The 27,934-nt window shown below is 37.0% G+C and overlaps 1 protein-coding gene across 2 annotated transcripts; it reads left to right on the top strand.

Moving 5' to 3' along the window:
- Positions 1 to 27,762, top strand: LOC128805805 (cytochrome b5 reductase 4). Of its 2 annotated transcripts, none has more exons than XM_053974749.1 (16): positions 1 to 118; positions 1,418 to 1,571; positions 4,267 to 4,367; positions 6,423 to 6,507; positions 10,541 to 10,582; positions 12,870 to 12,924; positions 14,263 to 14,320; positions 14,433 to 14,526; positions 15,066 to 15,098; positions 15,852 to 15,974; positions 21,587 to 21,727; positions 22,892 to 23,044; positions 23,653 to 23,803; positions 24,600 to 24,686; positions 26,075 to 26,239; positions 27,142 to 27,762. In XM_053974749.1, exons 1-16 carry the CDS (start codon positions 44 to 46, stop codon positions 27,194 to 27,196), a joined length of 1,572 nt encoding a protein of 523 aa, XP_053830724.1. In that variant the 5' UTR covers positions 1 to 43; the 3' UTR covers positions 27,197 to 27,762. The 2 variants fall into 2 exon arrangements, with proteins under 2 accessions (XP_053830724.1, XP_053830723.1); XM_053974748.1 differs by lacking the exon at positions 1 to 118 and adding an exon at positions 448 to 589.
- The last annotated feature ends 172 nt before the right edge of the window (positions 27,763 to 27,934 follow it).

Genomic DNA, 27,934 nt, shown 5'->3' with positions numbered 1-27,934 from the left:
TCCGCCCGCCCGCCGGGGCCCGGCTGCGGCCTGGCCCGGCACGATGCTGAACGTGACGCCGTCGGCTTTCCCCGCGCCCGGCTCCCAGCAGCGAGCGGCGGCGGGTGCCCGCAGCAAGGTACGGGCGGCTCTGCCGCTGTTGGTCGCTTGTGGGGAGGTGAAGGGCGCCCGCGGTTTTCGCGCTGCGCCGGCCGCGGCTGCCTGGCCTGGCCCCGCCCGGCCGAGCTGCGGTGGTTCCCGGTCGGTTCCCGGTCGGTTCCCGGCTGCAGCTGGGCAGGGCTGCCGCCGGCCGCCCCCCTCCAGCGGCCGCCGCGGGGCCGCGGCAGGGTCTCCGGCGAGGGGCCGGCTCGGCTGCGCCGCTCCGAGCACTTGGTACTTCTCCTTTGAGAGGGCGGCGGTGACAACGCTTCCGGCACTTCCTGCCCCGGCTGTTCCTCCTGTGCAGAGATGGAGGCTTTCACCTTGGAATTACTGTGTGCAGCTTATGCTTTATGTGTTGGATCTTCATCTTTGGAGGGGTTTTGAGAACACTTGTTGTCTAGAGACCTTTCTTGGAAAGCAGACTTGGACTAAAGTAGCATTAAGAAATGTTAGTTTATGTATGCTTTAGGTTTTTTTACTTCTATTTTTTCCTGTGGTTTTGTGAGACCGCAGTTCTTTAACCCTGTTTCCTGTTGTTAAAGCTTGGATCAAAAGGGTTCCCAGACTGTGGCCTTATTTGTTTACTATTTCTTTAAATGCTTTGAAAATACTCAGAAAATAAACGTTCTTCAGCATGGCTGTCCTTTCTGCAAGGAATTGCAAACGTGTTGTTGTAAAATGTGATTCACTGGCTTGGTATTTTTTAGAAACAGACATTCTGTGGGTCTCCATTACTCACTAGGTGGTGTTGAAAAGGAAGGTGTTAGATACCCTGAAGATCTTGTTCTGCCTTTCAGGACAGGCAGGCCATGGCAATACTTCTCTGGAAAGCTACTAGGCTTCTGTCCTGGCTTCCTCTGGGTGAGGCTTCCAGTTGCTGTAGGGCTTGTGAAAAGTCTTAATGAATGCTGTGAAGGCAAAACTTGTCTTACCTGACCATGATTTTTAAATTTCCTCTCTTTATTGCTCATAATTTTCCAGACCATATCTCAAATGATTTGCCACCACAGGCAGAGTTGGTATATTGTTTGCTTTGGGAAGAATCGGCTGAATGCTTGTTGCTGTTCAGTCATTTCTGTGTCACTACTCAGAGCACTCCCTTAAGCACCCTTTATATACTCAGTAGGGCTCCCAAATATCAGTGAATAATATGAGTTGGGTTATTTCTCTTTTGTTTTTGTCTGAGCCTTCCTATGGAGCTTAGAGAAGTGTATTCTTAGAATGGCTTTTTCTTCCTTTAGAGCTTGAAGTTGTTTGTATATTTGTTATTTTTCAGGTACCTTTAAAACCAGGAAGGAGTCTTATGGATTGGATTCGGCTAACTAAAAGTGGGAAGGACTTGACTGGTTTGAAAGGGAGGCTGATTGAAGTTACTGAAGATGAGCTCTCTAAACACAACAAAAAAGAGGATTGCTGGATATGTATAAGAGGTTGGTGATGTTTCTTCTGCGTTTTTTACCTGGCTTCTTTTTTCTGTACTTAAGAAGCAACAAAACTCAAAAAAACAAAAACAAAAGCCACACTCCAAGAGAAACTATGCACCTTCTGTGTTTAGTCCAGGTGTAATCTTGACATACTTTGGCATAACTTCAAGTAAGAGATTTTGTGTTACAAAGATTTTCTTTGCTTTCAAGCCTTTCAAACTAAATCTTCCAAATGGGCATATTTTATACTTATTTTATAGCTGCCTATGAAAATGATAAACCACAAGATTTTAGGTAATGTATCAAATAAAAAGCAAGACTTTGCAAGAAAATAGGGCTTTGAAAATGCTGACATGTGCACTCATCAGTCTTGGACAGTTTATTATTTTGAGCAGTTGACTATTTTTAAGGATTGCTTTAGAGCATGCAGAGACATATAAATATTAAAAATACCACTTAAACCTGGAGAATGGTCTTTAGGAAATAAATGTGAAAGCACACATACTACTTCATAAAACTTAGTAATGCAAATGACAGTTGCCACATGGAGCAATAGCTGTGGCAAGAAGAGTATTTTCAGAGTTGCAAATGAAGTTCCTAATTGTCCCACAGAAAGGAGTAAAACATTTGCTCTGCAGTTTAATAATTTAGAGGCTAAAATATGCAAATATCACTGTTAATTTGTTAGGATATATCACCAATTTCTGTGAAGATAGAACCACTCATATTACAGAAACGTCCCATTAGCTTCTCTGATCTTCTTGATCTGTTAGTGATAACATTGATCTGGTAAGGAACAGCACTGATATTTAATAAAATATTATATCTGAACTTCAACAAAAGAAAGTTAAGAATTTCTGTGTGTGAGGGTGATTGTATTATTGTTGGATGTTAAAGGGGATGAGAGTGAAAGTAAAGGTAAAATGTTATTCAGTACTGGCCTTTGAGCAAAATAATAGGACTGTTAATTCCCTGTGCTGCAGTTGCATGTGCTCGTGAAACTATAGTGGGAGGAGAGCTAAAGAAAGCTTGTTTGCTATGTTCATCTGTTCGTTTTTCACTCTGAAAAAGGAACATCTACTGCAGACAGAATTACTGCCTAAAATGCTTCTGTTTTCTTTTTAATCTCATCTTTCCTATACTGTATCTCTGAGGCTGGGTTTTACAAGAACTCCATCAAGTTGCCTCTGTATCTTTCCTTAAATTTTTCTAGGTCTGCCTTTTCTGTGTTCTCAGATGACTAGTGAAAAAATCATCATAACTGAAAATCACAATAGCCCTCATATGTGGACAAGTAGTAAAAGAATATAATTATGGAAAAGCTAAATGAGGTCTCTGCATTGGTAGTTAGACTGTATCTCTGAAAGAAAGAGCAGAAACCCATGAGAGCAATGTGAAGTAAAAGAAGAACAGGAACTAACTTGGTTCAAAACCTCAGTGTGATCAAAGCAAGCTGTCATATAGGGCACAAATTTGTCCATAAAGGGGGGCTCAGGGGAATTAAAAAACACATGAAGGTTGTATAAATGATACTTCTTTTGCTCCAGCAAGTTTGATGGTAAATTTGAGTAATATTCAGGAGGCCATGCCTACCCAGAATCTTATAATTTATTGTGTGCAGTAATCACTGCTGCACACAAGATGGCACAGTGAATACAGCCATCAGAAGAGCAGGTCACTGAAGTGTGCAAAGATTCTTCCTTTATTGTTGACTGGGTCTTTGTTGTTCCCTGGGATGGTTGTTCTTGCCAGCTAGGATTGCTCCAAGTGTGTCTGCCCCAGGCTCAGTGCTGAATGCCTTTCTCTCCTTCTAAAGTAATTAATATACGCTTCCTAATGTCTTCAAAACATTTTCTGCAAGCGCTGGCACAGTTCCGTTTTCAGTAGCTTCCTGTTTTGATAATGTTAAATATCTTCAAATATTCAGGCAGGTAGGGATGCAATTATCATGTTAACAGCAATTTGTCTGTTAAATCAGTTAGTTAAAACAGTAGTTAAATCAGTTTATAGCTGTATTCTTCCAGCTCCAATAACCCAGTTGCCTAGGAGCAATAATTAGCCTTCATAATTTCAGACCTGTGAAGAAACATAGATTTATGTCGCTGGAAGTCCTGCGTTCTGAGCCCTTTTACTGGGACAGATACAACCTGAGTTGTAAGCATTCATCGAACACAATTTTTGTTAAGTTTCTTATATTGCTGGATCTGAAAAATGGAAGTTTTGTTGCTGGTAGTGACAGTATTTCCTTGTGTGAGATAGTTCATTCCTGTAGGCATCTCTTTCCATGATGATGATGGGTAGTACCGAAACAGCTATGACAACACTTCAGGGATAGCTTAATTGGAAGGGAAACTGAAAACTATTTTGTGCACTAGCTGGTTCAATTTTGTCTCTTTCTAAACGTGCCTGTGGTACTTTTACCCTCTAGCTAGGATACATCACATTCAATTTCTGGGTTGAAGTCTTAACCCAAGGCAAGTGGTGTGGCATTGTAGGATTGGCATCTCCATGTAATAAGATACCTCTTGTGCTCTATACAATTGTGCCACTTATGTTTCTGTTTTTGTGAAGTCATACTGCCTGTTCCAGTTATGCCTACTGTTTGCTAGTACTCTCTTTAATTTGTGCTAACCTTTCCATTATTTTTGGAGACAGGAGTGGTTGTAGAAATGCTGCTCATATGCTTTTCTGTTTTCTTCAGGATTTGTATATAATGTCACGCCATACATGGAATACCATCCAGGTGGTGAGGATGAACTAATGAAAGCAGCAGGAACTGATGGTACAGATCTCTTTGATCAGGTGAGAACAACTGGCAGCAAATGACACTTGCTCACCATACTTGAAAAATGCATGTTTTGTGGTTATTTTTAGGGCAATTCAGTGGAAATGGTGATTTGAACTTTTTCAGTCCTAAGGAAAGGCAGCAGATCACTGCTCAATGATACTTACATGTGCTGGAAGAGACATGTAGTTTCAACTTTGTAGCAAAAGACAATAATGAAAACGTCACTTTATGTTGTTAGAATTATACTTCAATTAGGCTTCATTTTTTTTTAGCTGAAAGAGCAATAAAGCTAGCAACAATTTGCGATACCACTTTCTTAATAAATTGCTGCACTGACTACTGTTGTTGGAGAGACCTAGTTTTCTAAGAGCTTTCACTTTTTGAAACAAGCTTATAGAATTCTTTGTCTATTTACTTGGCAGCTGCATTATCAGAAAAAAATGCTCGAGCTTCTGTTAACTTTAACTGGTGAACAACTTACAAGATGACAGTTGGTCTCTTATTTGTTTACTATTTCTTTAAATGCTTTGAAAATACTCAGAAAATAAAGGTTCTTCAGCATGGGTGTGCTTTCTGCAAGGAATCGCAAACTTGGTGTTGTAAAACGTGATTCACTGAGTTGGTATTTTTTAGAAACAGACATTCTGTGGGTCTCCATTACACACTAGGTTTATCTGGGAAACTGGGAAAGAACAGAAATCTCCTCTGTTTCTGAAAGGAAATATGTTACCTCTTTACATGTCATGCATCAGAGTATGTTATGCCTTCATTTGCAAATTGTTTTTAACATTGTAAATAAAGATGGATATTGTAGCTTTGTTGAGTTTATCCTTAGTTTATACTTTCACAAATGAAATGTTGGTTTTGGGCATAATTCTTTGATTTCAAGCAATCTGTAGTATCGAGTATCTGGTATCAAGTTGGGGCTTGGAATTATGTTGTTGGGTCATTATATGATGTCCTTGAAAACAGAAGTCTTGCCATCAAGAGTGTTTAGGGAAGCCCCTGCAGTTAAGTTGAGATATATGCTTGCAACTTCTTAATTTTTTGCCATGTGAATGGAAGCAGGTTTAGATCCTGAAAATATGCTTTTCACTTTTATTGTTTCTGGCTTTTCACTTTTATTGTTTCAGACTTTTCTGTTACTGGAGGTGTTTGTTTTCCCCTCTGCTTTAGCATTCTGTGTCTGTCAGATAGTGGTTTTTTTTTAAGAGCTTGGTAGATTACTAGTGTTCCCCAAATTTCTGGAAAAATTAACTGTCATTCATAATCCTTCATTTCTTTCTGTTACCTGTATATGAGGAAACTGCAACATGTTGATGGGATTCTTTATCTCATCTCTTTAGCTAGTCCAGTTGAAAGTTTTTATTTTTAAATCTAGATGCCATTCAAATTTGTCATGCAACACTTTGTTTCCTTTTCTCTTCTTGTGATGTTATCCTGGATGCCCTATCAGAATTCGCTTTTCTGCCATCCATTACTTCTACAAGTTCTCCAGTTCTGGTCTGTAAAGCTACTGCTTTTTCTTCACTTTATTTTACTTTCTTAAATAGGGAATTTCCAAATGAAATGATTCAGTGATAGTAAGACAGAAGCAAACAGAAATACACCAGCTTGGTAGGAGGTGTTTGTTTGTCTTAACTATTATTCTTTATGTTTGTTTCCTTCATCCCTTTTCCTTTACTTGTCTAAACAAGACTAATAAACATTGTGGTAATGGCAAGGTTTTTGTTGTGTTAGTTGTTCTAACACATGCATCATAAAAATGCTGTTCTGAAATATATTCTGTAGCTCAAGTTTATGATGTTCAGACATTGCAAAGCATAAATGAGTAAATTAAACTATTGTTCCTTTTTTCATAATCATAGTGTTTCACCTAATGCCATGATATCTGTAACAGAAGTAAAAATAAGTACTGACTGTTGTAATAGTGACTTCTAATGTGTTTTAAGATAATCTGCTAAATGAATTATGTTAGTCAATGTACAAAAATGAACTTTTCTATTTCAGTGCATAGAACAACATAGTAAGAATTCCAAATTTTATGAAAAAATACTTCGTTAATGTAGGTTCATCGTTGGGTCAATTACGAATCAATGCTGAAGGAATGTCTTGTTGGGAGAATGGCTGTCAAGCCTGTTGCTGCTGCAAAAGGTGAGTTGTTTTAAGAATGAAATATTGTCTATTATACTTTATTCCAAAATTATCTGGAAATTATGAGAAAACCTAAGTCACCTCATACTTATGAGGAGAATCTCTGTTCTTGTGTAGAATTGAAGGCTTTTGCATATATTAATTTTTTTACACCAGATACCAGAAGATGAAATTATTGTATACTTGAAGACTTTTAGTAATGCACTGCTCTGTTTGTTCTTTTGTTTTTAGTCATTAGAAAACAGCTGTGCATGTGTGTAATATGTCTGTGTATATGGAAAAGAACTTTTACTGTCATGCCATCCCTCTTTTTTCTTCTGATCCCAGAAGGCAAACTGTCATAGGCAGCTGTCATATTGAAATAAAAGTCAGTATTTTCAGTCTAGCTGATTTCAGCACCTTACATACATTTGGCAAGTTGCATATGTATTGAGTTATTTGAATACACTTCATGGGCAGTTATTCTTTACAGAACACATTATTGGGTCCTTTAGTTTGAATATACCTTGAGAAAAATTTTCTGATAAAACAAACTCCTCTGAGCCAGGAGAGCAAGAAGTGTAGTATAGTCTTAGAATGCAGGTGATGGTTTCCAGTCTTCAGTCTGTTTTTCAGTTTGTAGGCCACAGCCAAAATTTCCTATACCTGGGAAGCAGACAGTGTTACTCAGTATTGATCCTTAGCAAAACTGCAGTGAAAACATGAAAGGGGTAATGATTACAACTATTTTTCTCCAATTCTGTATACTTTAGTTCACAATTTCAGCTGTCTTGTAGCTCTTCAGCTCCTGAAGAAGTGCACTGCCTGCTTGCTTAATGCTTAGATAACACCATCTTAACACTTAGGTTGAGTTTGGGCTTTGTGTGAAGTGGAATAGTATTTTACATCTCCATGATACAAGCTAATTCCAGTGTGGAACTTCTAAGGTAAGTGCTACAAAGTATGGAGAAACAGCATAACTGCTTCACTGAGTTGAGGCATTACAGAGACATTACTACTGCTTTGTCAACTGAGTTAGAAATTTAAAAGTAAACATGCATTTTTTGGTTTTATTAATCTAACTTTTCTGCAACCGGAAGGAATTTTTGTCACAGCCAGTCAGTAAAACATAAACACATCTTCAGCCCTACTGGCTCTGGCAGTCCATTTTCTGCTGTTCCCTTTTTCTGCTTTGTTTGTTAATAGGACTATCCATTTTGCTGTAGTAAAATTTGCAGGATAAAGATTGTCAATTATATAAAACCAGTTCTGTTGCCTGTGTTGCTTTTAGCCATTTCACACTTGAAAAAACTTGATTTTATTAATAAAGAATCAAACTGATAAAAGAACTACAGAGTCATTTAGGTTGGAGAAGGCCTCCAAGATCGAGTCCATTTTTTGAACAGCCACCACCTTGTTAACTAGACCATGGCTAAGAGCCGTGTCCAGTTGTTTCTTGAACACTTCCAGGGATGGTGACTCCACCACTTCAGTGGGCAGCCTGATACAATACTTGACAGTCCTTTCAGGGAAGTTCTTCCTGATATCCAACCAGAACCTCCCCATGTGCAGCCAGGTAGTGGACTCCCACCTGGCTGTACCCTCCTTTCAGGGAGTTGTAGAGATCAGTAAGGTCCCCTCTCAGCTTCCTCTTCTCCAGGCTAAACAACCCCATCTCCCTCAGCCACTCCTTATAGGATTTACCCCCCAGACTGTTCACCAGCTTTCTGGCCATCTCTGGAACACGCCAGCACTGGACTTGCTGAAATCCTTCACTGTGAGATTCTCAGGGATTACTTTGATTCCTGGGAGGTTATGGATCCTCCTCCTTCGAATTATCAAAAAGTGATTGACTTACTTCACTATTAGCCAGCAATAATTCTAGTCTTTTATCTTTCGAGAAGACCATATTCTGCCAAGTTTGCATTTCAGAATGGAAGAATAAATTACTAAGTTAAGGTGCATGTTTTTTAATAGAGGATTAAATGGGCCCCATAAGTATAGAGGGAAGACAAGACTTCAAATTATGGATTACATTGCTTTCTTTTTGTGGCAGAGTGAATGTTCAGCAGCAGGACAGACATTGGTATTTGTGCAATCTCAGTACAGAGCAAAGAAGGCAGATGTAGGTTTGTTGGGGCATTGCTGGAAGATTTGTGGTTGTGTAGCTTAGGGGTTTTTTTCCTGTTTTCTGGTGGTTTCTTGGGAGATGGTACAGTGGTTTGCTTACTGAACTGCTTAAGGAAGCTCAAGTTTGTCCTTGCACACTCTAGGTTGGGGGTTTTTTTGAGGAAGAAGAGTCCTTTGAAAATTCTGGTAACAGTGTTTTGTCAACTTGTATTTTGAGAATGCTGCTTATGCTTTGGTAGTGACTAATAGGAAATCCTGTAGGGTTACAGTGGATCTTTGCACTGAAACGTGTAGTGTTTGTACTTGCTGAGAAGGCCAGTGCAATACCCAGGTATGTAAGAGAAGATTTCAGAATCTCCCTCAGCTTGCTGTTCCTTCAGGGTGCTCAGCTGTAAACATTAGCACAGTCTGAAATATTTTAATACTGCTGATGTTTCCAGAGACACTTGTTAGTGTGTAGTAGCATAAATCCCTATGTTACTTTAGTGGTTACTTGGAAGTCAGAATGCAGGTTGTATTATTGTTAATTCAACAAGATTCAACTGAGAGCTGTGATGTCATCCAAGGAAGAGAGGTAGGGCTCTGCCTTCGGTGTATCTCACGTCATCCTTAAAATTGCAGTGCTGATTTCTGTGCAGTGTGTTAAAGTGTAGTGAAATGAGAATAGGCTTCCAAATACAAAAAATAACCTTTCCTTAGAAAGAAGTTTTTGGGAACAACTTGCCCATCCTGGCAGAAACTGGTGTATAGCAGAATATAGAATATATAGAATATGCAGACAAATGTTGCCTCAACCAAAAATTTATGGAGTATTTTCTTTTTACCTCAGCTAAAAATGTGTGGAGTATTTTCTTTTTTATGTTAAAATGGCACAACATGAAAGCCTGTGATGAAGGTTGTTCTTGAAGAGCTCTCAAGTAATTTTGGAATACCACATGGTTGGTGCTTTGTTCTAGGTGCCTCTCTTAGCTTCTCTCTAGCATTTTTTCTCTAACACTTGCTGTTGTGATGCAGAGCACTGGGAAGAATATGGAAGAACAGGGAAGAAACACTCCTGTTTTGGTTTTCATAAAAGGGAGCAGGAAGAACAGATTGTTTTTCCTACTTCCCAAACTTAGCTCCCATAAGAAAGAATATAAAGTGGACCTTTCATATTAGGACATTCTGAGATGTGCAGTGTAGAGGAGGGCAGAAAGGGGCCCAGGTATATCCAGAGGTCTAGTTTCCCCACAGATTTACTGTGAACAGAAGGACATGTGGTTGAGAGGTGCAGTGCCTTTCCCATCCAGTTGAGCACCTTCTAAATGAATTGGTGCTGTGTAATTCACCTGCTTGGTCTTTCTTTTTTTAAATTTTCTGCTAGAGTTGGTTGGTTTGGAATAGTTGTAGCATACTGTAGAATAAATGAAAAACTCAGATAATAACTGGAAAATAAAATCATTTGGCAGAGGAAGCTTACAGAAAAATTTCCTTTTTCCTATGCTCCTGCCAAGGATTGGGTTCACATTTCTAAGGATTTGGTTGGTCAGATTTGCAGTCTGTGTGGTGTTGTGAGACAGGTGTTGTTGGAATTTTTAACAGATTCAGTGAGCTTCTTAGCTATGAAGTCTATAATTGAACAAGATAATCTGTGGTTTTTTTTTTTTTTTTTTGAAGTGTCAGAGTTCCTGCATTTTGTGTCCTTTAGAGCTTTGCAACTTTTGGTGCTTGTACTGTACCAATTTTTTTATTAAGACATAATCTTTTGGAATGGTAATCATTGCTGCATTTATTTGTTGCTTCTTGATGTCTGAAGCATCCTGGTTGTTCCATTAAGCCTTTTTGAAGGTTTATTTGGAGATCCTTTCTTTGGCTACTTTAGCATGATGTGGGCAAGTACTGTAACTTCTTAACTGTTTTACTTGTTTTTTATTAATGCTTGCAGAGATTTCTTCTGCTGTGTCTGAAGACAAGAAACAGCTTAATGGTAAGTTCTCACCTGGAGTGAAGTTGGGAGTGAATCTCAAACTTACGTGAACATCATTGAGTGAGCAGTATTTATCCACACTTCTCTTTCTTTGCATTTGAATCCAGCAGTCAAGCTGTAGTGATCCGTGGAAATTTTAGAAGGCAAAATCCTAACCAAGTATTGTGAATTCTGTGTTTGAAAGTACTGTAAGACTGCAGTAGAGTAGTGTAGATTAGGGAGGTATGAGATGGACAAGCAAAGTCAGCTTGTCTGTGAAATGCCAGGAAGATTTTCTGCCCAAGTCTTTTCTATCCAGTCAGGTCTTCCACTTGTTTTGCTGGATCTTTTTTTTTTTTTTCTTTCAAAGTGCAAAATTTTGCATTTCCTTCTGAGCTTCGTGAAGTTTTTGTCAGCCCATTTCTCCAGACTCTCTGCATCCCTTAATAACCTTAACCTTTCATTTTTTGCCTGTTTGCATGTTTTGTTATTGCTCTGACTGGGAGAGTGTGTGCCCTGTAGGTTGCTAGTGACTGTGTGAAACAGTATCAGCATTCCCTGTTCCTTGGGGAGTGCTAACAGTAACTAGCCTCCAGCTGGATTTGGTATGCTGATCACAACTTTTGCGACTGGCAGTTCTGCTCATTTTCTGTCTGTGATGCAATCCACCAGCCAAACCTAGCTCTTTCCAATGCGGCCATGAAGATGGTGAGAACCTTTCTCACTAGCCTTGCTGTCCCATGGGATTGTGCAAAGCAGTGCCATGATGTGCAGGGTTGTAATTCTGCTGTTCATCTGGTCACATTAAACTGTTCATTTCATGCCTGCCATCAGCCTTTGGCTTCACCCACAGCTTTTCTTCATCTGTGATCGCCATGAGTAATAGAGCACTTTTCTTAATTGGTTCACTGATCACCTGAATAATTGTCTTTTTATTGCAGCATGAATCACTGTTTTCATGTAGCATCTTGTAGTATTTCAAAATAATTAATAAATAACTTGGTTTGCCAGAATGTTGTTTTATTGTGGCTGTTCATATATTTATCTGGACCTGCAAAAGCAAATAAGAGTATGTATGACCATGGACTCCTGTTATCCCTGCAGACGAAGCAATTCATATGTGTGTCCTCAAGAAAAGCTTAGCTTTTGAGAAGGCTTTTATCATTAGGTGATTGGTTTTCTTTTGCAGTCATCTGACTGCTCTGACATTTAGCTTCCTTGGCAGCTGCAGCTGTTGTGTACTTAGGAGTAATTAAGGATCAAAGAATAAGTAATTCGAGTTTTAATTGCTTTGGGTTAATTCTGGATGATTAAATAGTTGTGACAGATTGGGTTAGACCAGAGTGGCTCTTTTTGTTTTTATCTACTTCCCGTGTGGTGGAGCCACTCAATTACATGTTTAAGCTTGTAGTCATACTAGAAAACTTACTGGCATTTAGAAGATAATAATCTGGGTAACTGAGAATTCATGTGCTAATTATTTTATGCATAGCCATTTCAGGTTTGCAAGGTTTGCCTTTGAATGGGCTTGAAACCAGCACTTACCAGCTGTTCAGTGTGCAGCTTCCTCCATCATCGTTCTATTTAGCTTCTTTGTGTTAAAACTGATGCAGGATTGCAGTTGCTTTTATCTTATCTCTGTCCTCAAGTTTTTGCCAAATATGTTCAATTTCTATTATGCCAGAGATTAGTACAACTGGCATTTTGAAAGACTGGCCAACTGTTGCTTCTCAGCAAAGGCTGTTTCAGACTGTTTCATGTAGTTAAATAGTTAAAGTGAGTGTCTGAATTCTGTGAAAATTCCTAGCAAAGTGCTGTGTAGAAAGATTTGGGTTGCTATCTTTGCTTAATTGACTGACATGGAATTTTACTTGTGAATTAGGTTAGATCAGACATCTCAAATGGAATATTCATCTGAATTGTTAAACAAATAGTTCTGTTAAAGGAAAGTCATTCAGGTAACCTTTTTGTCTTTTTGTGCTTCACTATCACAAAGTGTAAAAGCACAAGCTAATAACAGATGAAACCAAGTACACCACAGGTACTGTGGTGTATGGAACTCTTAAGTTCTGAAGTAGACCTCCATGTTCTAGAACCTTGCTCTCCAAGAGAAAGTGCTGAATAAAAACTAAGTACTAAATGTATATAGTCTGGCTACCTGTGGAAATAAAGCCACTAAATATTGTTCAAAAACACTTAAAACATTCAATTAAAAAAACCGAAACCACAAACCCCAAACATACCTGAGTATGATTTATATTAAGCAAGCATCCCAGCAAATACTTTAATGACATTCTGCTCTTTGCAGGTGTGCTTCCTGAGAAGAAAGTACTGGTTGCTTCTGCTAAAGATTTAAGTCCGAGGTAAGCCTTTGTCTGTCATTGTCTGTTGAACATTCTATTTAACAATTCTGTGTAATTCTTAGTAAATATAAGGGTAGCTCTTCAAATTTCAGTTAAGTGAGTATATGTCATTACCATCCTTGTATAAGTAGGGAAGTTGAAGTTCAGGTTTAAAACAACTTGCCAGAGGTCATGTGGGCAGATGGTGGTTCTTTGCTTGTTCTGTTGATTCCTAAATCTTGTGCTGCCTTGATTGTATACAAATGTATGGCTTATATTTGCAGGCACCTCACCTTTGTTTCTTGGTAAAACTCATGGAAAGTGATTCCAATTGGACTGATTACTTTCTTGACTTTAACTAATTTGTCCATAAACAATTGCCATGCCAAAAAGGGCATAATTTCAAGCTGGAATATATTGGGATGTGACAGCTACATTAAGTTCCTACAGTATGTAAAGCAAAGCAGGCCCTGAAAGCTCACTGTGATGTGCCTGCTGTTGTCACTGAGGCATCATTTTACTCCCTGATACCTTTGGTCATCAAGGTCCAGTTTCTCACTTGGCATCAAAATTCCCTGGGAATGTGTGTTCTCTGGGCTAGTTACATGCACTCATAAAATACTGTGGCTTATAAACAATTGGAATGAGGTTTGTTTTCTGAAGTGCTCTCCAAACCTTGCTGCCCTTCTTGCCATGTGTGTCTGGCATATTCTGGCATGTGACTGGAAGGTGTGCAGCCTAAAATGTGTTTGCTGTCAGGAGTGTTTTCTTCTCCCTTTGTCCCTCTTTTTCTGGTCCAGGAGTAGATGGAAGTTACTTCCTGGCAAGTGTAAGGCTGTGCATTTGAAGGCTTTGGGTTTTTTTTGTTGTTTTGTTTTTTTTTTTACTTTACCCTGGATTTATTAGCCCAAGATTTGGACTTGGGAACATAGGAATGAATGCAAAAACTTGATTTGTGGAGGTGAAGGGAACTGTGGTTTTGTGGTTTGTGCATCAAATCTTTAGCTCTTGGAAGCCACCCTGCCTATTTAGTGCTTTTGTCTGGACTCAAGATTTTAATCATCCATAAGCAAGGTTCATATACAACAAAGAGAATACATGTGCTTTTTAAGTAAAACTAATGCCATACAACTTTTACTACAGTGTGCTCTCTATCAGAATACATAATTAGATAGTTATTTTAGTCATTTTGTCAAAATTACTGACTTTTAACTTAGTCTTCAAAAGTAGCAAGTAATATGTTTGGCTTGTGAATTTGTTAAACAAGCTCTATTTGAAGGCTTGGGGTTAAATATGATTTGATATGCTCAAAGAAAGTGAGCATATATTTTTTTTCTTTATTGTATTTTTGTTTTACAGTTATGACTGGTTCCAAACAGATAGTTTGATCACAATTGTCATATATACTAAGCAGAAGGTAAGCATATTTCATGAAGGAAGAATTACAAGATCTAGTTGTGATCTAGCTTGAATTCTGGGAGAACTTTATAAAAATTGTTGGTTTTTTTTTTTTCCCTTGGCTATGAAAGGACATGAATGCAGATTTGGTGATAGTTGACTGTCAAGACAAACAATTAAGGGGAGAAATCATCATGGATGACCACTCATATCTTGTAGAAGTTGGTGGGTACTGTAATTTTGCAGTTGAAAGTATTGAATTTTCATTCTACTGTATTAAGACCTGCTCATCACACCATTAGCATTTTACATGTACTAATTAATATTTTATTCCTCCTTCATTAGAGATGGTTAAAGTGCCTTGATGTAAAGGAATTACATTGTTTATCAACTCATATCTTCATTTTTTAGTATGTACTAAATTTCTTACATATGTACTAAATGCAATAAGAAATAGATTTTGAAGTTGTGTAAATTTTTTCTTCACGTGTGTTTTTTATGATTATTAAAAAGCCCTATTCATAAGGGCAAGTGCAATAATTGCAGATTGGTAGCTTTACATGAGCCATTGTTAAAAGTAATGGGAAAAATAATATCTTCATGCATGAGGCTTGTAGAAGTCATGAGTCAAATTTCAAGGCCAAATAAACATGCACAACTTTTTAGTATTATAAGTTCACTCACTTCCTTATACTTTCTGTATATATGATGGCTGGAATAGAATTTTGTTAATGCTTAACACAGAGTGTTTGTGTTTATTTCAGACTTGGATCACGCAGTTTCAGAAGATGTGACCGGTAATTTCTGTCTCTTGCAGCACTTCTGTATTTTCTAGGATAGTCCAGTCAGGAGCTGAACTTCCATGATCCTTGGGTCCCTTCCAACTCAGGATATTCTATGATTCTGATATCAGAATGTGGAATTTCAGTTTAATTTTCTGACTTATCAGATACTTCACAATTTTACTTACCACCAGGTCCTGACAGAAGCAATCAAACCGAGCCATAACATTAAATATTTTTTCTTAATTGTGGCATTGGGCCTGTGAAAGTAATAAGCTGATAGTGCTCTGATCCCTCTGAGTATGACTAAATGCTAAAAGAGCTAGAAGTTAGTTCTCTTGTGTATTTGTAAACTGTTCTTTGCTTAGACTTGAGACTTTCTTGGATTTAATTGTTAATTCAAATGGCCTTGAAAAGAAAGTAGTAAGTAGTGGTAACTAACAATTTCCAGTACACGAGGACTCTGGGTTCATGAGTATTTTTCTTGAACAGATGGTCTGTGAAGCTGTCCTGATTCCATGATCTATTAAGCAAATAATGTGCATTAATTATGCATATCCAGTTAGTGTGCTTGTTCTAACTGCATTCTAAAACATTTTGGAGAGATAGCTGGAAGTACCTTTAATTTGATATTCTAATTTAAAGAATTAATTACATGTATCTTGAGAAATGAGTAATTGTTCTGAATTTCATTATAGTTTATGTGTGAAATATTTTTTTGCACAAAGTGTAACTAAAAATAATAATATGAAATCTTTTCTCTTTTAGTAAATATTGCTGAAAAAGTAGGGAAAGTAGAAATTATCTTAAATAAAAAGGATAATGTCCATTGGAAAATGCTGGGACAGCCCTGTGAAGGTCATAATACTTTTATCAAACGCACAGACAGAGGTAGGCAATTTTATGTTTTAAGACTTCTTGGAGCTTGTTAACTATATTTGTTTTTTCCCAGGATTTTCTTTTTCTCTTGTTGTACCTTCATTTCTTTCACAATTGTTGTCTGATCTTGAAAGCTATTCAGGAATTTTCCTAGAAAGAGTTTGACTTGGAGGAGGGTTTTTTGTTTTGCTTTAGTTTCTTAGTTTGTTTTGTCCCACAGTGGAGTTGAAGGTGAACCTAATATTGCAAGGGGAACACTTCCTGAGTGTTGTTCCATCTCATGGTTACCTGTGTGCTTAATGACCTCTCTGTCCATATGAAATCATCAGTAGACCCTGAGGACAGCGTGCATGGACATGTGTCAATCATTATGAGATAACTGGAGTAAAGTATCAAAAACCTTCTCTTCCACTTGTTACTGTAGATACAGTAACATCTCTCAGTGCTGTAAGGTGGTTCCAGTGCACTGCATCTTTGTAACCCGAGCTCAGATTAAATAAGGGACTTCAAGTCACGTGTAGGTACTAAAGCCAGCTCTGAATAAGCTGTGTGTACAAGAAGCAGTAAATATTATATATGGATTCATTTTGTAGTAACAGAATAATATGAACTTGTTGCAGAACCAAAGTGTATTGCAGTGATCAAGCGTGGGTTTCGGTTTTTGTCAGCTAAATTAAAAATTTCTGCACAATTACATTGTGTAGTATAACCACACTCCTGATGTTATTGTGGTCACCTAGTTTCTCCAAAGCCCTCTTGGTCTTCTATCTGATAATTCTCAAAAATTGACCGTTGGATTACAGTCTGCATTATTATGTGTGAAAGCAAAGTTGTGCATTTTCAAGAGCTAATGAAATGTTGCTCACCATGTTGTACACCTCTTACTGGCCCTCAGTTATGCTTCGTGGGCCTTTAAAGTTGAGAGATTACTGTGGTACAAAAAGGAAGACTGCATAAAAGCACATCTCTCTAGCTACCTTTAGCTTATGTGGAATATATTTTTCCTTTTGAGAGTTTCAGATACTGTTGAGTCATCCACTTTAAAATTAGATTTTTCAATATAATCCTCTGTATCTAAGGGGTTACAGCCTGATCTAATGTGTTGTCCACTGTCCACTGCTCATTTTCTCTCTCCTTGCCACTTTTTGTGATAATAGAAAACAGAAGAAGATAATCTGAAAGAACAAGAAATACAGCATATAGTGGCTTTATAGATCCTTCGCAAATGAGGAAGCTTAGATACAATTGACAAAATACGTATTGAGCATTAGTAACCAATGCTTTCTAGATAATGTTATCTTGTTACCCTTTTTTTCTTGCAGTTTATTTTATTCAATTTTTGTGTATTACTAGTTCTTTTGGTAATTTATGCTTTCTAAGCTAAGTAATCACTACCCAAAATTATTCCAGTTTGGTGGCAAGGCTATGAATAGTGTGTGCTTATGGGAGCAATGGTGTTTAATTAATTTGGTTTTCCTTGTCTTTGAGTTTTTTAGTATTTCTGTGTGTATTGACCAGTGAAAACACTTCCATTGTATTCAGAGCACAGGAAGAAGGGCTGAAAAACAGCCAAGATTGACACTTGACTTTATGTCTTTATTGCTTGTTGATATGACAGCATTCATAAATGAGTTTGTAAAGGACAGGTGTGTGACCACCACATGTGCAGAAGCATCTATACTTTATGAAGTTATTTCATATTTATTTTTAAAGCAGACATGTCTAGATTCTACAAAAAAGTGATAAAGGTCTTCTTCAGGAAAAACAACATAATGCAAAGATGGTACTGGAAGCCTATGATAACTTTAATATATGAAGAAACAACATGAGCCCTTACTTTTTTCTCCATAGGCTGGGAAAGTCATAATGCTGATAAATTGCCTATGTACTCTCAAATTCCTATTGAGTTTATGCTAACATTTGGGCCAGTGTATTTTAGTTAATTGGAAGGAATGAACAGAACTGTTGAATTTCCTCAAAGTTTAAGGGGATTTTTTTTTTCAAAATTACTTCAATTTCAGTTAATTACACTGTGTCTTAAGATGGTAAGGAGATTCGGAAGAATATTCAATCCTGCTTCTACTCTTTAAGAAGGATTAAGTGCTTAGTTTTCTGGAGAAAAAATTATTTATAACCTAGAGTATTGCATGGAAAACACAGTTCAGTATAATTAGATTGTCAGTGTAGGGGAGTTGGCGACATTACTTTTCAATAGCTGTTGTGAAACTGGTCACTAAAAGTGTAAACAAAAGCTTATGGTCATAGGGCTGGCATCCTGTGAAATTTAAATGCAGTATAAAAGGTGAGATAGAGCTTTCTCATTAAAACAAACAAACAAAAAAACCAAACCCCTAAAACCTGACCCCTTCCAACCTACCAAAATACCATACAGCACAGTGATAGAGATCAGGTTTTCATGTAGGTATTGTGATTTTCTTTTAGGTGCTTTTTCTGGGAAATAAGGTGTGGAAGCCCACTTATGAGGGGGCATGCACATAAATGCAGTAGCCATATGCAATTTAAAAATTACATAGTAGTAGGGATGACTTGGGTGTGTGTGTGTGTATTTTTTCCCATGGAGAATAAACTGCTTCTTCCTTCTGAAAATTGATTCTGAACTTTTACTCAGATTCCTTTTTTGGAAAGTTATCTAAGTTCTGCTCTTTTAAATAGCGTGCAACTATTGGCAGATGTTTAGAGTGTTCAGTAAAGAAACAAGGTGCTGTTGCCTCTGAAATGGGATGCAATTTCATTGTTTGTGCAGTGGTTTTCGTACAGATCAAGTGGAAGATCATAGAGGTTTTTTTGTTGGAAGTTCCAGAAGGGAGCAGAGTGCTGCTCCCTGTATCTTATTGTGTATCAGTGAGACTGACGCTGTAACCGGGTGCTGAGTAACCAGGGAAAGTTTAGAAGATCTTGATTCAGTGGGAACTTTATTTTGGGAGGGGAACAGTGTGGGTTCGTGGTTGTCTTAACTCCTAAGACTGGGCAGCTGTAGGAAGCCACCTTCCTTTAGCTGTGTGGTCTAATCCCCATTATGTTGGCAATAGTAGTAGTACTTGAGGTTCCATAACCAAGTGACCTGAATAAAATAAGGATTAACTTTCAGCTGGTTGGTGGGTGTGTTTGAGTAGTAAATACTTGCTGGGACTAGGGTGGAATCCCTCTACCTGAGATGGAAGGGTAGTGGAGCTATTCATCTTTTTCCCAAGTCAACAGGCTAATGTTGCCACTGCAGCATCACTAGGATTATGACTAAGTAGTATGACTAGTAACTAAGAAATAAAAATTGTCATTGAAATTCTATCATTGAAGAAAAGAAAAAAACATCATTAAGGAAAAATTCTTAAAAGTCCCTTTCATGACAAGGAAGAACATGCAGTACTCAGAAGGATGATTCTCTCCAAAAGCTGTCGTTACCTGTACAGCAGGTTTGTTACTAAAACTGAATTTGTATGCCTATAAATCGAGGTGATGTAGTTTTTGATTCCAGCAAAGGTGGAAGTTCAGTTTAGAGAGTGATGTCTCCAGCCTATGATTGTATTGTTTTTTTTCTGGAAGCCCTTTGGTAGTGAGGGGCTGCAGGGCTAGTTCTCCTAGATCAGGAACTGCAGTACTGACACTTGATGTCTGCAAAATGTTTAATCAAACCTAACCTCCTCACTAACTACTTTGGTCACTTTGAAAAATTGGGATTTGCTGCTGGAGACTGACATCATGATCCAAAATTGAGAGAACAGTACCTTTTGTTCTTGTATAGTGGCAAATCATATGTCTTTGGCATCTGAGAGTAATGTGGCTTCGTGGGTTGACAAAACCAATTGTTTGGCCTCAGCTAGGTCCTTTTGTTGAAAGGCTTTTCTGCTTTGACAGTTATTTTTTGCTTGTGGCCTCAGATTTTATAAGAATGACTGATAAGGAACTAATTTTAGTTAATGTAGTAAAGACTATAGTCTAAACTAGAAGTTAATTTAGAAAGTTTTCAAAAATATATTGACTGCATCAGGACAAAAGTTCTGTGTGGCAATTAAAAAGAGGGAGATAAAGGTTATTTATGAGGAAAAGGCTGGAATTAGTCAGGTTGGAAAGGTGAAAAAATTATTAGGGAACAGTGAATCAGTTGATGAATCAGCTTTTCAACTTTTTTCTCCATGCCAAATATGTGTAAGAGCATTAGCTGATGAGTGTTAAGGGTTGCATTACCAACCTCACACATCCTTTAAAGCAATTCTTAAGTCTGCAGAATGGATGGCAATCTTGGCATATTTATTTGGCTACTGTACTTTGCAATCTTATTGTGTATTGTTTTTCAAAAGAAGGATAGAAAACAAATTTCCACAAACTTTTCATAATATTTATATAGCTTGAGAGATGCTGATATTTTGTTTTACTTCAAGATTGGTATGAAATGGAATTGCTGACTTCAACTTTTTTAGGGCTTTAGGCATTCTTTTGATTCATCTGAAATGCTTGTTCATTCAAAATAAGGGATTTGTAGGATGAAAGATGTGAGACAATCTTAATAAAGAAATATTCCATGTCAGAAGCTTTATGCTATGTTTCTGCAGGCATTCAAAGTGGATAACTCACTAGTAGCTATTTGAATAATTTAAGAAAACCATGTATGGCATTCTCATACATGAACCTGCCAAATTTTGTGAGGCTTTACATAAAAATATCCACTGAGACTAGTCACAAATTCTACATTGAAAATGGCAAACGACATGGTGGGATTATTGTAGGAAAGTGGCTTCTTCTCTCTGCCTTTTTTTTTTTTTTTTTTTTTTTTTTTTTTTTTTTTTTTTTTTTGTTGTTGTTATTTCGCTTATTTTGGATGTGTGAAGTTTAGATAATGCTGCTCATGGAATTTTCTTGATCACACTGATATTCCAGGTTGGAGCTAAAATAGTGCAGTGCTGAAACAGAGGCCTGGCTGAAAAATGCTCTCCTAAAGGTAGAGGAGGAAAAATTACTCATGATTATCTTCTTTACTGAAGGCTCCTATAAGCTCCCTGTAGCTTTCTCTTCTCCAGGTTGAACAATCCCAACTCTCTCAGTGTATCTTCATAGGAGAGGTGCTCCAGCCCTCTGTTCATCTTCGTGGCCCTTGTCTGGACTTGCTCCAGCAGGTCCACATCCTTCTTGTGTTGGGCACCCCAGAGCTGAGCATAGTGCCCCAGGTGAGGTCTCACAAGAGCAGAACAGAGGTGCAGAATCACCTCCCTCAGCCTGCTGGGTGGCTGTGGGCAGTCTGTTGCTGAGGAGTGTGGTGCTCTGCTGGCTTCTGTTTCATTTGCATCCCACCAGCTGGTTTTGGTCTGCTTACCCATGCTGTACTTGTATAGGGAGCTCAGTGCAGGTGCAATGTAGTACAAATGGTTCTGATAGTTTTTGGTATTTTTCTACTTATTCCCAGTCAATAACTCAGAGGCTCTTAAAATAACGTTATAAATGAGTCCTTAGTCCAAAATTATAAAAATAGTTATAAATAATTATACAAGAAGCATCTGTTTACTGTCTTTTTATAAGTATATAGGGAAATACACACATTTGTGTCTCTTATTGAAAGATATATAATAACAGAATGACAGATTGAGACTTAACTAACAAGTAAAATGTTTTAGGACTGTTCTACAGAAAATGCAAGTTGATTTCCAAGACAGAAGTTACCCATGACACCAAACTCTTCTGCCTAATGTTGCCTAAGGGAACACATCTCCGTGTTCCCACTGGACAGCATGTTTACCTCAAACACATTATTGCAGGTAAGAAAAATTGAGAGTGTAGTAATGGATATGGTTACATCAATCCTTTTCATAGTTTTGGGAAAATGCCAAGTCCATGGCCACTAACTGCCTGATGGTTGTTAGCAAGTTTCTGCTTCCAGGATCACAATCAGTACTTAATAATGAACTGACTGGATCCATATTAATGGAAAACTAATTATTGAGATGGCTGGCATTTACTGGTGACCTTATTGTCTCTACCATGAACTCTCCCCTTAAAAAGTGCCAAAGCAGTGCTATTCATCTTTGAAGTGTGGGAAGCTCATTGTATATGTCTTATGAATCATTAGTCAGTTCCTTTTAGTTTGCAGCTTTTTTGAAATGAGGTGGGTACTGTTGAAATTTTTTGGGTTTTTTTTCTTCTTCTGAGGGATTTATAGTAGTCATGGTAACACTGCTTTACACTCCAGTTGTGCAATATTAACGATAATGTGAGGTTATGAGAGGAATATGTCTTGAAAAGCATGTGGTTTTCTTCAATGTACTATTATGCAAAATTTTGTAAAAGCTTAGAAAACAGAAGGTCAAAGAAATAGCCAATTTACTATTTTAAAGGGTACTTCTTAAAATTTGCATATTAATAGTTATACTGGTCACTGTACTTGGATTGCAGTATACATGGTAGAGACTTCTCAGAAGAATTTTTAAACGTCCATTAATTGTGAACTGTTTTGACCTCCTCCTCCTCCCTTCTTAGTTCTTTAGTAGTGTCCAGCTCTTGAGCTATTACTGTCATTATACAATAGCCTTTTGAAACGATACTGCAAGAAAATACACTTGTGCAGTATTAAAAATCTGCTGTTTAAAATAAATCAAGCTGTGGTACTTGAAAATTAATGAAAATGTTTAGATTTTCATGTTCTTTGGGGATGACTCAAGATCTTTTTATTCTGTATCCTGAATTGCTAAGTAGCATGGAAATAACATACTCAAGTTTTTAGCTGGAAGTAGAAGGCTTCCAATTCTGTAATAAAAACTGGTGCAGTGGAAAGTAGTAACTTGTGTAAAAACATGGGATGGTTTTATTTTTATGGTATATATAGGTACTTTATTTACTCTTCACTTATTTTAGTACTTGTTTGTAGTATCTGGATGTAGAGTACTTTTCATATTACTTGAGCTGTATTTCTGTCTACTCTCTAGGGACAGAGGTAGTAAAACCATACACACCTGTGTTGCCTTTTTTGCCACTGGATTTCCAAGAACCACCTTGCCATGATGCTGTGCATATATATTTAATGATTAAAATTTATTCCCATGGACTGTTCACACAGGCACTTGACCACCTACAAATTGGTAAATATATGTGGGGAGGTTGTGTTTGGTTCTGCAACAATTGCATTCTTTTTAAAGATTCACTGTCTGAGTATTGTGACATTCTGATTGTTTACCTGCTTAATCAGGACTTACTTAAAACTTCTTTTAAACCTTATTCTCCATTCCCTGAGTGTAAAGGCTTGTTCTCACTGTAACTAGGAGTTGTCCATTGCAAAAAGGTCTCTCCTGAGTGATGTATGTGAACTGTATCACACATCAGAGTTGATGGCTTTGATGTCATATGCTCTGAGAACAACTTCTTGTACTCTTGCATAAAGAAAGGAGGTCTGTTTTATGAGACTTAGGATGCACTTCCTTTTCCATTTCAGATATGGAGGTAGATTTTTAACACTGACTTTGCAAATGTTTGTGTTCTCATTGTGTAAAATCCATCAAGACATAACATTTTATTTGTACATCTCTTCTTTTAAAAAGAATGATCTTTATGTGAAGTGTATAGCACCTTTCTGAAATAAATCCTAATATTACAAAGATGAAGGCAATATGAAATGGCCTCTAAAAATCAGAATGCTAATTAGCTTGTTTTCATCAAATTAATGTTTACTTTTTAATTTTTTTAAATAAAGGAGACTATATTTCTGTCAGCAATCCTGAAGGCAATTTCAAGAAGTCACAAGTTCAAACTTCAGAAGATCTCCTTTTATTGGCAGGAGGCACAGGTTTCACACCAATGGTTAAGCTGCTGAATTTTGCTCTGACTGAAGTTAGCTGTCTCAGGTATGTGGACTTCTTGAAACACAAGCTTCAGTGTTAATAAAGCAATTAACAAAATAAAATTGTATGAAAGCATTTTTCTTCAATTTACACCAAAAACTGGCTTGCTTTAGGGAAGAGTCTGTCAGAGGCTGAGGCAACTTCCACTTATTTGTTTATGGGCTACCATCAACGTAATGGACTGATTTGCATTTTGAATTTTAGGCGTGGTACAAATGAGCTCACTGAGTAGAAACTTTGAGGAGTTGTTTTTTTTTTAATTACCTTCACATTTGAGTGTCTTTTTTTAGTATAGAAATACTACAATATACTGGGGAGTACCAGTAAGGGTGTCTCAAAACATAATTCTCCAAATAACCATTTTCTACTCCTGTGCCCATGAACAAAATGAATGACTTTCCTATGCACTTTTTGTTGACTGTCCCCTCACCTGAGTAACACTCGATGCTGTGGTGCACCGTGCCACCATTTAAAGCACTACTTTAGTGTAGTGGGCTTTATTTTCCATGTTTTCAGAGAAGTGGGCCCTGGGAAGCATGTAAAGGTTCTGGCACATTCTAGTTTCTGAATAAGATGATTTTAGTATTTAAAGATGGAGCATAGCTGATCTGGGGCTGTTTTGTCTATACAAGGCAAGTTTTTCAAAGCTTGTTCAGTGTGCCTCATTTTGACTTACAATGCCTCTGGAGAAAACAAAAAATATAAGTAAAAGGTTTCTATGTGATGCATTAAGTTCTGATTCTGTAACAGAAACAATCTGCAGTTAATTTTAACTTTTGTTTTGTTTTGTTTTTTTAAGGACAGTGAAACTGATCTTCTTCAACAAAACTGAGGATGACATACTCTGGAGAAATCAACTAGAGCAATTAGCTCTTAAAGATGAAAGGTAATTAAAAGTCTTGTGGAGAACAACTTGTAACATCTCTGTGTAGAGAACAAGTCTTGGGCTCAGACTAACTGTACAGCTTTGGCACAAGGACAGATTCTGATTCTGTAAGCTCTTAGCTAAGAATATGATGAGTCCTAGGGAGTGGAAGGAGATCTATTGCTCACAGATGCATAGCAGAGGCTATTTGTTACGATCTGTAGGTCCCATGGGAAACCAGGGATTTGATTTACAGTGTTTAATAGATGGTTATGGGAGATGATATGTTAGATGAGATGATTTTTAAAATTGAGAAGCTTTTTGATGCAGAAGAAAATTTGCCTTAGCCTTAACTATAGAAAACACAGTTAAGCAAAAAGGAGCACAGAAGAGAGAAGGAGAATGTACCCCATAAGAAACATTCTGAACTTAGAAATCTTCTAAAAATCTTCTTGGTGTCACTGGTTATGAAAATGTTTATGTAGAAATTCAAAATTTAAATAGGCTCATTACTTTAATTTTTTCTTAATAATTGTTGCATTTTGCCCTGTTACTATGTAATTGCAGATTAAAATGCAAATAGTGCACATGTAATGTTAAATTAATTCAGCAGGCCATAGTTCTATAAGGAGACACAGGATTATCAGGTTACCCTTTAATTTCAGTTCTCTTGCTGTTACCACAAGATAAATTGTCACTGCTTAGATTTTATGTGATAAAAATATGTTTTGTTTATGGTTAATTCTTAGTTGAATTCTTCCTCAGTAGAAACCACTTGTTCCTTCACAACATTGAAGAGAAAAATCAATACTATTTCATACCCCAGTGATGTCTGACACATTCAAAGCTTTGTAGTCTAGACATTGTGCAAATTTACAGTAAAAGCCTGTTCTCCCTTTCCATACAAGCCTCAGATACACAAGCGCTTGGTTTTTACTCAGTTACCATTCTGTTAGTGAATTTTTGAAACCAACATTCAGTAATGAGTATTTTCTCATTACTGAAATTGTACTGACATTTTCATGAGTTTGGCCAAGCATTCTTATTTCACTGCTTGTGTATTGATCTACACCAATGGTTGTGTAAAAGTGCTAATGGAGCAGTAAAATCTGTGCTTAAGTATCTTAATTGGTGCCCAGCTTTATAGCTGGGTTTTTTGTAAGGTGAAATAGAAAGCTGAAATTTCTAACATTGAAAGATTTGTTTAAATAAATATTCAATATTGAAGGTGATTTGACTGACTTGATCCCGAGGAATGACTAAATATCTGTGAGATCTGATACTGCAGTGGGGAGCTGAGCAGAGCAGGAAGATAATCATAGGAAACATCAGTGTATTGGTCACTAGCATTTTGTGTAGCAGATCTCTAATTGGAGGTAAGATTTATGAAATATTCTTCTGCTTACCAGGTTTCAAGTTCAATTCATTCTTTCACAACCATCAAAAGACTGGGTAGGTAAACAGGGGAAGATTTCTTCATCTCTTCTATCTGAGTTTGTGAAAAGAAGCAGAAGAGACTCCAAAGTGCTTATCTGCATCTGTGGTCCAGCACCTTTTACAGAACAAGGAGTGCAGTGAGTATTTTAAATAATGAACAGGAAAGTGAGAATTTTTTTAGAATTTGATCACCTAATCTCCTGTAGTGTTTCTGATTTGGTAGTCTTTAAAAAATGACCTTATGTTGTCTGTAAGAAAATTTTCAAAATTAAAGCAAACAAAAACCCACCTTGCACCATACTTGAGGAGTATATTTATATTTATGTGTAGCTAAGTATCAGCAATATTTAAGTTTAATGAGTTTACTTAGTATGTTATCCAGAACTTTCTAAAAGCAACTCTTTAACAGTTGCTATAACTCTGAAACTCTTTAACTCTTTTTTCCCCAAGGTTTTAAATGCTGCTTTTAATCTGACATTCATAGAAAAGTTGTAATAATAGGAAATAAGCTTTCTTTGGTGGTGTTAGCTTGATAAATTAAGTTACAGAAGTTCAAAGCAGTGTATCAGAAGCATTTTTCTCAATTATTTTAAAATTAATGCATTTATTTGTGTCTGTTCCTAGTATTTTCTTTTTTTTTATGCATCTTTTAAGATAAAAGATCCTCTAAATTTCTCTTGAAATTTATTGAAGCCCGACTTCAAAATATTGAACCGATATGATGTCATTTGCATTTCTGCAGTCCTACTGAAGTCAACATGTATTGGCCAATAATTATGCTGCCTCTTGAGAAATCTGAGATAATTCAGATTATATCTGTATTTATTTTTAGAAATAGTTTTCATTACCCAAAAAGTTTATGTAGTATATCTGAGCTCCTGGGCATTGATTGTTTTCTAAATGTATTTGCAGGGGGAACATTGAATGTGCATGTCTGAATAAAAACAAGGATGTGGTGCTGCAGTTGTGCTTCATGTGTGTCTGTGGTGGGTTTTGAGTTCCAAATATTAATATTGCCAACTTGATTTCTGACTTTCAGATTTCTGAAGAACCTTGGATACTCCCAAGAAGAGATACATGCTTTTACTGCATAAACCCATAGGAGGAGATCAATGTTTGTTTGTAAATTCAGTGTTATTTATTTATCTTCATGAATTTAAATAAGTGAGAAACAATTTTGTAAGACTTGAAATTTCACTCTTGGTACCAAACTGTTTCTTGGAAGAAGCATATCTTGGAAAAGAAGTTTTATACTGTGTTTTATCTTCTTTTTGTAAATATTTTTGCTAATATTTAAGTCATCCAGGGTATTAATTTATTGTAGAGGCAAGCAAAAAAGTGTCGTATACATTATGTCAGGTGTTTCATGTTGTTGGTTCATGAGAATTCTGAAATTTGCAACAAGCTCTGATTAAGGTTTTGACTTGATAAAGCTTATTATTTCTTACTGTAAAAAGTCCAAAGAGCAATACTGTCTGAAATTAAATATTGCACTGTAACTCAGGTAATCGGTCATTGAAAAATTTTCCTTTTCATCTGATGTCTCTATTTGACTTGCAAGTGATCCAGATACATTTCTGGCTTTGTAAACAAAGAAGAAAAGTACCTTTGGTAAAATATAAAATTTACATCAAATAATAAAAAAATAATAATTTTACTTCATGTATTTCTGCAAATTTTTTTGTGTTTTCATTTAAGTGCTATAAAGAAAGGTTTCCACAAGCTTAGTACTCCAGCTGAGAACTCAGAACAGAGCCATGGAGTCTTGCTCTCCCACAAAACTTCCCATGTGATCATTTGACTGATGTCAGGCATCCTTTGTTGTGACACAA

The sequence above is a fragment of the Vidua macroura genome, chromosome 3 (assembly GCF_024509145.1).
Source record: "Vidua macroura isolate BioBank_ID:100142 chromosome 3, ASM2450914v1, whole genome shotgun sequence".
In the NCBI taxonomy this organism is placed as follows: Eukaryota; Metazoa; Chordata; class Aves; order Passeriformes; family Viduidae; genus Vidua; species Vidua macroura.
The sequence above is the reverse complement of the archived record's forward strand: the minus strand, read 5'-3'. Positions and strand labels throughout refer to the sequence as shown.